The 14,280-nt window shown below is 32.8% G+C and overlaps 1 protein-coding gene across 1 annotated transcript; it reads right to left on the bottom strand.

The window, feature by feature from the left end:
* Nucleotides 1-9,430: 9,430 nt before the first annotated feature.
* LOC107887449 (uncharacterized) lies at nt 9,431-10,324 on the bottom strand. Its single transcript, XM_016811712.2, has one exon. It carries the CDS (start codon nt 10,322-10,324, stop codon nt 9,431-9,433), a length of 894 nt encoding a protein of 297 aa, XP_016667201.1.
* Nucleotides 10,325-14,280: the final 3,956 nt, after the last annotated feature.

Raw genomic sequence — 14,280 nt, forward strand, 5'->3', positions numbered from 1 at the left:
CTCGGTCAGAGCCATTCTATACGGAGCTATCAAAATCGAAGTAGTTCCTGGTACTAAATCTATTCCAAATTCATCTTCTCGGATCGCAGGTAATCCCAGAAGTTCTTTAGGAAATACATAAGGGAATTCACAGACAACAGGCACTGATTCAACTTTCTTTTCTATCACTTTCGCGTCAATCACATAAGAAAAATAGGCTTCACAACCCTTTCTCACAAAACTCATAGCTTTCATCAAAGATATTACAGCCGGCAACCCATTTAAGTCACTAGATTCAATTCGGACTACTTCATCATTCTTGCATCTCAAATCAATAGCTTTCCATTTGCAATTCACAATAGCATCATGCAAAGTTAACCAATCCATACCCAGAATTATATCAAACTCATCAAAAAGTAATAACATCAGATTAGCCAGAAAACAAATGTCTCAAAACATTAACGGACAATTCTTGCAAACTTTGTCAACTAGGACACTTTTACCTAGGGGGTTCGATACTCTAGTCACAAATTTAGTAGACTCTATAGGCAAAGCTTACTGGATACTAAATTTATGCATATATACGAATGCGTCGATCTTGGATCTATCAATGCAATAACAGAAGTGTCATAAAGAGTAAAAGTACCCGTAATCACATCTGGAGATGAAGCTTCCTCACGAGCTAGGATGGCGTAGGCTCTGACAGGTGCGCAAGCTTCAGATCAAACAGCGGTATCTTTAGTCCCTCTTTGACTACCACTCACATTTCCTGTATTTCTAAGAAGTCTACCATGAGCTGAATTTCTACTTGGCATCGGATTCTGCACAATTTCTTGTTCAACAGACTCAAGACAATCATGAATAAAATGATCTAAAGATCCACATTTGAAACAAGCCCGATCATATAGTCTACAATTGTCGGGATGTCTTTTACCACAGTGTTTACGCTCGGGTCAGGCCGATTACACTTGCAACAGAAGTAACTGGAGTTCTAAAGCTTGAACGCGATCTAACACAATCTCTACTCGAATGGCCCACATTAGCCTTTGAACGGCTATAATCATCTCGAAATTTCTTTAACTCAAACTAAAATGATTTACTTGCGGATCTCTTTCTCACATCTCTAGCTTCTAAGTCGACTTTTCTTTTCTCTTTCCCGAGTTCTTTAGCTTTACATGCTCGTTCAGCAAACACAACAAACTCTTTTATTTCCAGAATCCTGACTAACAATTTGATGTCTTCATTTAAGCCATCCTCGAATCTCTTGCACATAATTGCTTCAGTCGAGACACATTCTCGAGCGTATTGACTCAATCTCACAAATTCTTGCTCGTATTCTGTAACACACATACGGCCTTGTTTCAATTCAAGAAACTCTTTATGTTTCTGATCGATGAATCTCTGACTGAAATATTTCTTCCAGAATTTAACTTGAAAGAAATCCCAAGTAACTCGTTCTCTCGGATTTACGAATATCAACGTCTTCCACCAATGATACCTCGTATCTCTCAAAAGTGAAATGGCACATTTTAGGCATTCGTCTAGAGTTAATAACAATTTATCAAACACTCGTATCGTATTCTCTAACCAGAATTTAGCTTTCTCGCCATCATCATTAGTAGTGGCACGGAACATTTTGACCCCATATTTTCTAATTTTATCCACGGAGGCTTATTCAACTGAATCGAATTCGCTTGTGGCATGACAGGGACTTACAGAGGATTAGGCGGGGGTGAAGGTTGTGGCACAGCAGGATTAGCTCGAATATATTAGGTGAATCAATCATTCATCATTTGGTAAAAGGCTTGTCTAACCTCTCCCTCGTGGCTACTCATAGCAGGTTTAGAATTGGATGGCACTATCCCTTGAGCGGAAGCAGGCGCATTACTCTAGACATCATCAGCTACGGCTCGTTCAGGATCCACTTGCCATATAAAAGCACACTTTCGATGTTAAGAATCATCACGCTATCGCAGTTTACAATTATGGCATGTATATCTAGACTCGTATATGCTACGTTAGTTCTAGAATCGACTAAATCGTAACTCTGATACCAACTAAATGTAACACCCCTAACGCATATCCGTCGCCGGACTAGCGTTAAGAGGCATTACCGGACATATCGAAACATTTAACATTCATTTCACAATCATCATAACATCATAGCCATACATCAATACAGAGTCTCCTACATAGGTTAACAATACCTTAAACAGTTTTAGAAAGGGGTCATGACTAAACCTAACGTATACAAAATTTTTCAAAACTTAAACATTTTTCAAAGTTATAAAGGTCACACGCCCGTGTGAACAGGCAGTGTGCCTCACACGGCATTAGACACGCTCATGTGTCTAAGCCATGGAAAAACAGGGCATACATACTGACTTGTCCACATGGCTACAAGACACGCCCGTGTGCCAAGCCGTGTGAAAATTAGGGAGGCTACTGACTTGATCACACGGCCAATCACACGCTCGTGTGTCTAACACGTGCACAAAACTGACTTGGCCACACGGCCTAGCGCATGCCCGTGTGTGTGCGACTGTATGGTCTACTCAGGCTCATTTCGAAATGATCATTAAGCAACATGGCTGAGACACACACTCGTGTCCTTCCTCGTGTGGGAAAAAATAGGCCATTTACAAGGCCAAAATGTCCCCATTAAGGGTCCTCCCTACAAGCATCAAAACCAAACATTTACAACATATTTCCAACCAATTTCAATCACAAAACATTCACCATTCATAACATATATTCGTCAACCTATTTCATCCTTATTATACAAACCAAACATACCAAATCACGAGCTAATGTCATACCTAAACATATGCTTCATAATCTCAATTCATTTTATTCAATCTCATGCCATAAACTTATCAATTCCTCAAATAAGCACATATCATAAACTTACCAAATTGACCATTACCATTGGCCATCCAAAAACACATCATATTGGCAATATTTCATCACAAAGTTATTACTCAAAAATCATACATAAACACAACCAAAACCAAGCCACAACACATGGCTAATATTCACAACTCAAAAACATATAGACATATTTCTAGCCTGTACATGCCATAATCCAATATACACATTTTCAAAAGGTACCAAAATATAGTTCAATAGTATGGTGATGATCCTCGATGACCCTCGAGCTTTCGATAGCTTCGGTATCTATAAAACAGTTGAAAACACACACAAAGTAAGCTTTCCAAAAGCTTAGTAAGCCATATACAAATAAACTCATATTTTAACACATATAAGCATCATAACTTACATTTATTCCATAGTCAAATACTATTACAAACCACATAGTTCATATACATTTCACATATTCCCAATTCATTTGCACATATAGCATATTTTCTTATACTTATATCACTTATCATCACTTGCACATATACTTACCTTTCATTCTCAATTGATGATAAATATTTCAAATGTACCTGAATCGAATACACATCCACATAGTTATTCATTTCTCGAAATGCCCGTTGAACCGTTTAGAATTACTAAGGATACTCGGATAGCTCGGAAAGCTCGTACAATGCCAAAGTCCCAGACGTGGTCTTACATGTAATCGAATATTGATGCCACTGTCCCAGACAGGGTCTTACACAAAATCAAATACGATGCCAATATCCTAGACATGGTCTTACACATAAATCATAAGTCGATGCCAACGTCCCAGACGTGGTCTTACACGAAAACACATATTAGATCCTATGTCATGACATATGTATCCTAACTATTCCTATGGTTCGTACGGGGCTTTTCGGACGTCGTCACATTATCGGAACTTTCTTGGATTTTCTCATATTCAACTTATATTGCAATTCATCAATGTTCAATAGCATATAAACATTAATATTCCAATTCAAATCACATTTATTTGTATATATACTTACCTCGTACGGATTCGAACGAACGGAGTCGACTACTCGATGACTTTCGACTTCCCCCGATCTAATTCCGTTTTCTTTTGTTCTTAATCTAAATAAATTCAAATTTGACTTATTCAAACTCACATTCATTCAAATCAATTCAAAAACACATATTTAGGTCATTTTACAAATTAACCCTCACATTTTCACATTTTGATATTTTAGTCCCTAATTCATAAAATCACAAAATATACAAAATTTCCTTTTACACATGCTTAGCCAAATTTTCATGGAGTTCATACAAGTCCATATATTTCATTTATTTCATATTTTAATCCCTCAAAATCTCATTTTTACAATTTAGCCCAAGTTACTCAAATTCATCAAAAATTCAAATACAAAAATCTATCATATATCTTTCATTTTTCATCATTTAACAACACAAATCTTACAACTTCATCAATGGCATAACTAAAATCATCAACAAAATCAGAAATTGAGACATGGGCTTGATAGAATACTAAGCAACAATCACAAAAACGTAGAAATTATCAAAAACCGATCAAAAACACATTCCTAATTGATGCTTGAACTAGCTGAACCGTAACTATCTCGTTTTCTTTTCTTTTCCTTTGATTTTTGGCAAGGATGAATGAAAATGGCCTAATTTCATGCTTTTCTTTTACTTTAATTAATAATTATTAACTAAATACCAATTTTGCCCTTAATGAAAACATTATCAAAACATTAACATTAGGCCATTTATGTCCATTAACGTTTTCAATGGGTTAATAACAACATAAGGACCTTTGCTTTAGAAAGTCATGGCAAATAGAAACCTTTACAATATGGAAAGCCACTTTTACACTTTACGCGATTAGGTCTTTTTTATCAAATAAGCACACAAACTATCAAATTTTCATATGAAATTTCCACGCATGCTTAACCACATACTAAAAACACGAAAAATAATATTAAAATATTTTTCTAACTCAGATTTGTGGTCCTGAAACCACTATTTGGACTAGGGTCTAAACCGGGCTGTTACACATGGTCATGTGCACGGGCGTGTGGTTTGGCCATGTGTCCCCTGCATCTTAAAAATCGAGAACCAGAATGCTCAGAATTAGCACACAGGTAGAGATACGGGCATGTGTCTCAGCCGGCACATGAGCGTGTGTCCTAGCCATGTAACCCCTGCACCTAATTTTCAAAAATTAAATTGTCCACATGGTCTAGCACATAGAAGTATGGCTAGCCATAGATGTACGAAACGGGCTGGAACACGGTCGTGTACCTCACATTGAATGCCCACACGGCCTAGGACACGGGCGTGTCATTGGCCGTGTAAGCCACACTGCCTGGCCACACGGGCGTGTGTCCCCTGTACCTCAGAAAAATTTTGAGATTTCACGAAAAAATTTCTATGAATCCGGTTTAGTCCCGACTCGATTCTAATTTGTATTTTGGGCCTCGAGGACCCATATGAGGGACATTATGATTGATTGTGATTGATTTTTGGAAATGAATAGTAAATGACATGAATTAACTGTAATTGAACTGCATACTCTGGTAATGCTCCATAACCCTGTTCCGGTGACGGATATGGGTTAGAGGTGTTATAGTCATAAATCTCATTCACCCCTTTACTATTCGAACTAGAGAAAAGGTCAATGAAATAACTAATAGTCGTATGCATTATAGCCATATCCTTAGTGTGTTCAATCCCCAAATCATCCTTCAAACATCTAAACCTGTTCAAACATTGACAATAAGACGTAAAATTGTGAAAAAAATTGTATTTTGATCCCCGAACTGTAACCAATTCGATCTAGCCCCTTTGACTCTAATAAATTTCCTCTTTATCAATGGCTATCCCATAATCCAATTTAGCTTCAATAATATCCATCGGTGTCGTATCTGATGGGTGAGCCAAATAAAGATCATCAACCCAGGTCATAAAGACCACAATCTGCCAAAACTTCTTGAAAATTGGCCATTTGAGTTCCATTCCTCGGATCCCCACCTTTCTTCTCCTGATTAGAGACAATCTCATTAAAATCTCCCATGACAATTCAAGGACCCTCATGAGAATTACACAAATGGGACAGTAAAGCCTAAAAATTCACTCGATCTCTGCTATTGGGATCACCATAAAAACCAATAAAACGCTAATCAACATTCACATCCTCAATAGAAATTAAAACATCGATATTTTTCTCATTGAAACTTCTTAAAGAAATGGAAATGCCATTTTTTCACCCCCAACGTCAAACCACCACGAGAGCCACTTGCCTGAAAGTCAATCCCATTTCGATAACTGAATTTCTCTCGAATTCTGCCCATTCGAACCTCATCCACTTTCGTCTCAATAAGAAAAATAATCTAGGGATTATAACCTTTCAGCAAATGCTGAATTCTACGAACGGATCGTGGGTTCCTCAGCCCACGAACGTTTCAACTTAGGATTTTCATTGCGATTGGCTAACTTGCCTCTTAGGTTCAACTGAGTTTTCAAATTGGCAAAACATGTTCTGCTTGCCGGGAGTCTCACCCAAATCCATAGAGAAAGAAACCGATGATACATTTTTCGATCTGGGTCATTTCTTACCATTATTAATCGAGATTGGCCTATTTTCCTCCAAACTTCCTTCATTCATTAATTCCAAATCAACTTGCAGTTCCTTATTGGGAAGATTTGATTTCCCAGCTAAATTCAACCCAAAAATTCCGCCAACATCAACCATAAATTAGGGGGATTAGAATCCCTAAAATTTCTCCCCTGATTAATTCCAAAAATTCCACAATTTTCACCTCAATTTCCCCATGTTCACGTAGCCAGATGCTACCGCCAGTGATCGTCCTTCGAGGGGGAGCTTTCAGTGAAATGTCCCATGCCAGCGGCAAATCCTTACTACCTTCAACCATGCGAATAGGACAATTACTTTCACTGTGTCCTAATCTTCCACATAGAAAACAAAAAGTAATGAGCATTTCATATTTAAAGGTGGCATAGCATTCCTTCATATTGGCAAAAAGAATATTTTTCCTCCATTTCAACGGTTTAAAGATGTTAATTTCCACCTGAACTCTCATAAAATTTCACAAACCCGCAACAATAGCCTTCACATCATACTCTAAGGTGCCAATGAGGTTTCCAAACTGCCTAGCCAAAGATTCCGAATACATGCCTAAACTGAGATTATGGATCTGGACCCATAAAAGGGTAGAAAGAAGAGGCACCTCCAACGGTTCCTCATTCAGTTTAACCTTTGCTAATAGGAACAAATGGTTGTTGAAAGTCTAAGGAATGCCATTAATAACTCTATCCCGATCCACTTCACAGTAGAATCTAAAAAGAAACTGTTTCTCACCAATATTTTTTATCGTCATCCCTCCTAAAGGATGCCAAAGATTAGTCATGACCGATCTCATAGACTGAAAATTAACGGTGCTTGTCGTCAAGAATAGCCTACTAGAAGGTAATAAGGCTGTTTATCTTGTACTTCAGATTCTTAGGCCACCTCCCATGCCATCGGCTCTCCCGTTTCTTCCTCATCCTCTAAGCGAATATCTAATAATGTTGATTCCATAACGCAAGAACAAACTGAAATAGAGCCAAAACCGAAGGATACCAAAAATAGAACCAAACAAATGTCATAGAAAAGCCATACTCTCAAATCTCTCCTTCATAGTTTTATTTTTTATTTTTTATGATAAATATAATCTTTGAATTACTATCAACAAACATTAGCCATTTCATTAAATTCATATCTTTTGACCGGAGGATTTTGTTTTCACATGGTTAAACAAACCAATGATGGTCACATCTTTTCTTATCTTTTTCTTTATTTAATCTAATGACACATCATAAAAAAATCAAATGATCTAGATTTATTTTTATTTATAATTTACCATCATCCTATAATCAATAATATATATTTATAAGTTATCAAATATAAATCCTAATTATAATAAATGTTCCGGTTGTACGCAATATCAAGGAAATGTCTCTATGTACAATGTCAAGCACCAACATCTATATTTTTATATAAATGTAAACTGTCAATTTATAAAATAACAACTCATGTATATATATAAAAGAAAAAAATCATTTAGTGAAATGAATTTTTTAGATTGAATTAGAATTAAATTTATAGTAATTAAAAATTTTACATTTAAAAAAATTATTGAAATAGAATAAAATTGATGAATTTTGAGGGCTAAATGTATTAAGTTTTTTTAGAATTTAATCTAAAATAATTTTTTTGTAAATATTGATGACTAAATTTGTTGAATATTTTATATTTAGAATCAAATTAATATAATATGTAAATATTTGAGTGCTATATTTATTATTAAATCAATAAAAAAGTCAATATAAGTTTTTCTACGCTCATCTAATGATAAAAAGTAACTAAAATATTTGATTTCAAAAAATTTAATGACTAAATAAAAAAATTAATAATTTAATGACTAAAATAAAATAAAAATAATAATTTAATGATATTTTTATAATTTACCCTAAAATATTCATACTTTAAATATCAGATAATATATTTATCTCGTTAAAGTTATACATTTTTGCTTCTAATATTATAAGAACAGATAAGATCAGCAGCAAGATTGACAAAGTAAAAGATCTTTTGACCCTACCAAAGCTAAAAGGGCCAATGGTGTGGCGAAAGGAGTGCCATTTGCTCATTTGATATCCCCACCCCCCCAAAAAAAAAAAAAAAAAAAGAGGGAAGCAAATTTCATGCCAATCCCAAATCTGGGTGGTTACCTTCTCAGTTGAGAAATCAGAAGCCAACCAGAAGTGGCCACCCACTTCACCATTGGAACACTTCATCCACCGCTCTGCCTTTCCCCAATTGCCCTTACCCATATGACAAAAGCCTAGGACAATAATTTCCCTTCTTTCTTATCTTCTTTCTCTCTCAAAAGCCAAATAAACTAACATAATACTTTATCCATTTCACGATCTTTCCTTTTCACTCCTGTCCCCTCATTATTACCCCTTTGCCCCCACTTCTTCATAATGCAGTTCAAAACCTCTCTCTTTATTTTTTAAAAATAATATCAGATTGATTTATTTACTTTTTAAAAATATAGTATTATATAATTTACCTAGAAGACAACACCCTCCTCAGCGTCACATCCAAACTTATTGCCACGCCATCCTCATTCTATCTTCTGAGTTGTATCATCCAAATGGTTTTCCAACACGTGTTCCTTTCACCAGAGGAGGCCCAATCTTTATTGAGATTTTCAACGGTCAGGATTTTTTTATATTTTTTTACTGAATTTTCAGATTCGTGGTAAACACGTGATTAATGAGCAAACTATGTGGTGGCCTTGTACGCAATGTGTATTAGCCGCGTTACACGAAATATTTATTACTTTTTCTTCTCACGATACACACCAAATAATTAAAAAAAGAAAAAGGTTAATTGAGGGTAAACTAAGAAAATAATGTTGATTATAACTAAAGATTACAAATATTCCTCGCATTATTAACTATTCCAGTTTTCGTTTATCGTCGTCTGTCAAAATCAAAATTATTATCTCGTACGGACAAACAAACGACCGTTCACTGTTTCGTCGAACCCAACGTGACAGCATTGCACGATGTTGACGGGATGGACCGCCGAGGGGGTCAATGGGCTGGAGCTCGCCGGGATTTGGTTCGTCGTTCGACGGTACGAACCGAACCATTTGTTTTGCATGTAACGGTTTTTCCTCCATGGAGGGAGGGTTAGTTCTTTGCTCTTCAACGATCTTTTTACCGAATCGCTCATGACCTTGACGATCATTTTCAATTCCTCGTTTCTTCCCACGAAAACCCTAGGCAAATGTTGTAACAGCCTCGAGTACTCGGTCGTCGGCCTGGCGATCTCGAACTCGGAAGCGAAATCGAGATCAATGAGGTACCGGTTTTGGCCCGTGCGTGCTGCGGATTGCACTACGTCTATGAACTCGTAGTTTCCGGCAGTTAGGCCTCCAGAGGAGCTCCATTTGGTCTTGCATATCGCCGCATTGTGGCCTACCTCGCGAAGATAAGCCATTACTTTACGCCTGAAAATTGCTTTATCTGTTTTGAAAAAAGAAAGCATCTCCATTGCTCTCAGAACGTGAGCCATAAGCAGATTCCTGTAAGCATCCGTGTTGTTAAGAGAGGTTGACTTGATGATGATCTCGAGCGAATCGGTAAAGTCAAGGTTTGAGTCGACTCGATCTGAGTCAGAGTTGTAACCCGTTTGTTCAGCTGCATCGTGGTCGTCTTCCAGAAAACTGTGAACAAGCTCCGAGAGGCAAGGCGAATCATCATCTTCAACGAAAACGGCGGCAGAATGTTCGCTTCCGCTACTGTCGTAACTGACGCCGACGAGACGAGCCTTGACTCGGTCGTCGAGCGGGTCAGTAACTCGTTTAATTCTTCTATCAGAAAGAGCCATTAGAGCATTTCTATACGACAAACTCGGGTTTGTGTTTCAACGGTATTGGGGTTGATTAGTTGAGTTAAATAGGAGAGACGGGGAAGAACATAGGGATATGTGAGGGACATAAAAAGAAAGGAAACCCAGCTTAAATTTTTTTTTTCCTGGTAAGAAAGTGAATAAATTATATTTACGGGGGAATTTTAAGTCGAATATTCCAATAAATTGCTGTGTTTGCATCATATCAGATTATGCCTTTTGATATTCGAGTTTAAATCGATAACCGAGCCTTAATATTAATTCTTTTATATATGAAAAGCAACTTTCATTTGAATTTTTAATTAATACCCTATCAATTAATTCAGTACTATATTTTTTTAATTTTTATATTCTTGTGATTGTCTTTAAATCCAGTATTATTTTAAATCGCACTAATGTTATTATACATAGTTAATATGTACTGTCCTTTTCAATTTGTTTATTTATATTTAATTGATATTTATTTTTTATCTAATTAATATTTAAGTTTAGAGTCAATTACATTTTGATATCTCTGCATTAACATCATTAGAAAATGATGATATGGCATTAACAACAATCACATGTAATTAGTGTTAGTCTCACATTATGATACATGACGAACATAAATAAAAATAATAAAAATTTTTAAAAATATATCAATTAATAAAAATATACATTATCATTGTTTAGATTCATCTAAATTTAGGCAATCATTTGTCATATATGTTCTATATTTTTATTAGTTTTATATATTTTACTTTCCTTTATAAAATTTCACTTTTATATTATTATTTTGAAGTAAAAATATGAATTAATAAAAAGTGAACATATGATGAGATTCATTCTAAATGTTTGTTTGTTTTTTTTAACAATTTTATTTATTTACTTAAAATAACATATTTTCATATTATTATTTTCAAATTAAAAAATATGTAAATTTTAATAAAATTGGAAAATATACAAATATTTTAAAAATAACGTATAAAACTTTTTTTTGCATCAAGAAATAATATGGACAAATAATTGTTCAGAGTACAATGAACATAGACGATATTTGTCTAAATTTATTCTAGGCATGTTTTTTTAGTAATATATATTTATGTTTTATAAAATATCAAGTTTTTATATTATTATTTTGAAGAATACATAAAATTTATAATTTATAATTTACAAAAAAATATAAATATATAAATCTATAAAAAAACATAAAATATATAAAATTACTATAAAACTTGTTTAGGTTGATTCTTCATACATTTATAAAAAAAATTTATTAATTTTTATATTTTAACTTTTTATATCTTTTTAATTTGAAAATAATAATAATAATACAAAACCTAATATTTTATTAAAATTTTAAAATATATAAAATTACTAAAAAGCATATTTGAAATGAATTTAAACAAAATGTTTCCTAGATTTAGATAAACATAGATAAATGGTTATTCAAGCTCATTTTGGATGTGAAAAAATTATATGTTTTTATGAATTTATATACTTTTAAATATTTTATCTTTTTTTCATATTTGCTATGTGTCATAATTAGATGTTGTCATGTGTCATGGTCTGGTTGCTTGTTAGTTCAACATTATTAATTTTTAACCACATTACTATAAAGGTATCAAAGTGTGATGAAACCCAACTTTAAGTACTAATTAGGTCTATAGAAAAATATAGATACCAACTAAGCGCAAGTAGTCAAATTCAAGAGGTAAAGTATATTTAACCCTATTATAAATTTTTAGATATTATAGGTTCGAATGAGTTAAGATGTGTAATATCATTTTCAAGTGAATAATTAATTAGGTTAATTGCACTGGACATGACTTGCTCAAAAGTGGAATTACTCGTTAAAACTCGAATGCCGATCCATGATTTGAAAGTTTAGATAAAAATATAATACTCAAAATAATTGCTTGGTATAAAAAACTGAGCTTGAGTAAAAAAAAAAACCAATATCATTTTTTAAACAAGGTTGGACCTTAGACATAAATTTTCAAGCTTGAGCATAACCTGAATGCAAATATATATTTAATATTTTATTTTCTATCTAATAATAAATAACATTATATATTTTATTCTATGTAATATAATTATAAACAAATTTATATATTTTACTTTTTGAAATAATTTTATATGTTTTATTATATGTATTATAAGTAGGGTAGTTGGTCACCAAACTTTCATAGATTTTATTTTAAGCACCGAAAATAAAAACAATTTATAAATTGGACACTATCATTAACAACTATTTTCTTTTTAATTACCCAACTTTAATAAATTTTCATTTTGATCACCTGACATAATTCAGGGTTGTTGTACACTCATTTTAATCATTCAACCTTAATAAATCTTTATTTTGGTTACTTATTTTATCTTTTTAAAAATGATTTTTTTTAAAAATGATAATTTTAGTTTTTTCCTAAAAAAAAAAGGAAAACCTAAGGTTTTATAAGGAATTTCCTAAGCTTTTTATAAGAAAAACTTGAGTGTTTATAGGGAAAAACAAATTTATCTTTTTAATTTCCTTTATTATTATTTCCTCTTTTAAAATTAGTTTTATTTTTTCTAGTAAAAGGAAAAAACATCGGATTTTATAGAGAACTATTTGGGTTTTTTTTATAGGAAAAACTATTTTTCTTTATTTTCTTTATTTTTTCCCTTTTTAGAATTAATTTTATTTTTCCCCAGTAAAAGAGAAAAACTTGGGATTTTATAGAAAATTATTCGGGTTTTTATAAGAAATTTTTTTATCTTTTTAATTCCTTTTATTTTTTTTCTAGAATTAATTTTTAGCTTTTTTCAGTAAAAAGAAAAAAGTAGTTTTTTTTGAAGAACTTGGGTTTAATAGAGAATTGAATTGTAGGGAAAACCTTGAATTTCATCTCCGTAGCTGCATAACTCAATTTCCTATAAAAACTCAATTTTTTTGGAAAAAAAATAAATTTAGTTTTTTAAAAAGATAAAATGAGTGATCAAAATGAAAATTTATTAAAGTTAGGTGACTAAAATGGAAATGGTTGTTAACAATAGTGCCCAATTTGCAAATATTTTATTTGTGGTGCCTGAAATGAAAACTTATGAAAGTTGGGTAATGTTATATTTCAGAATGAGATTACAGTATTTGGATTTTAACATTTCAACCATCTTGTAATATAGAGTGTAATCTTATTATAGCTTATTTCTTTGGTAATCTTATATTATGGGCATAATCTCAAATTTTGAATGAATTTGCCCGTTGTTTTTATTATTCTAATCAATTTAGGCTTTTTTCTTAAGACTAATAAAAATATTTACTTTAATAGTGAACTAGTAGATATTATACATTACAATTATAATCATTATTTTTATTTAATAACTTATTTATTAATATATTAATTATGGTTATAACTATAATTATGGTTGTGTTGCAATAATTTTTCATGAATTATTATAATTATAATTTATAAATTTATTTTAACATAATATATTTACCTATTAAAATATAAATTGTAATGAAATGTAATAATTCTAATTATTGGTCATAATTTTATGGAAATTGTGTAACATCTTGAATTAGGGCCTAGTCGGAACAGTGGTTTCAAGACCACAAATCCGAAGTAAAAATAATTATTTTATGATTATTAGGAGGTCTATAATATGATTGCATGCTTGTGTGGAAATTTCATGAAGAAATTTCATTGATAAAGTGTCCAATTTGACATTTAGGACTAAATTGCAAAAGTTGCAAAATGTGAGTTCTAGAAGCCTTAAGCATGAAATTGACATGGAGTATTAATTAGAGGTCCTTATACAGAAAATTACCCAATTTCTATTTTATGGACAAATGAAACACCCCCTAACCCCGAACCGTCGCCGAAACAGGGTTACGAGGCATTATCGGACAAATCAGACAACTTACGAATAATTCACAAATAAAATAACATTTATAGTATAATTTAATAAATAAGTCC

Source organism: Gossypium hirsutum, chromosome A07 (assembly GCF_007990345.1).
Source record: "Gossypium hirsutum isolate 1008001.06 chromosome A07, Gossypium_hirsutum_v2.1, whole genome shotgun sequence".
NCBI classification, from domain to species: domain Eukaryota; kingdom Viridiplantae; phylum Streptophyta; class Magnoliopsida; order Malvales; family Malvaceae; genus Gossypium; species Gossypium hirsutum.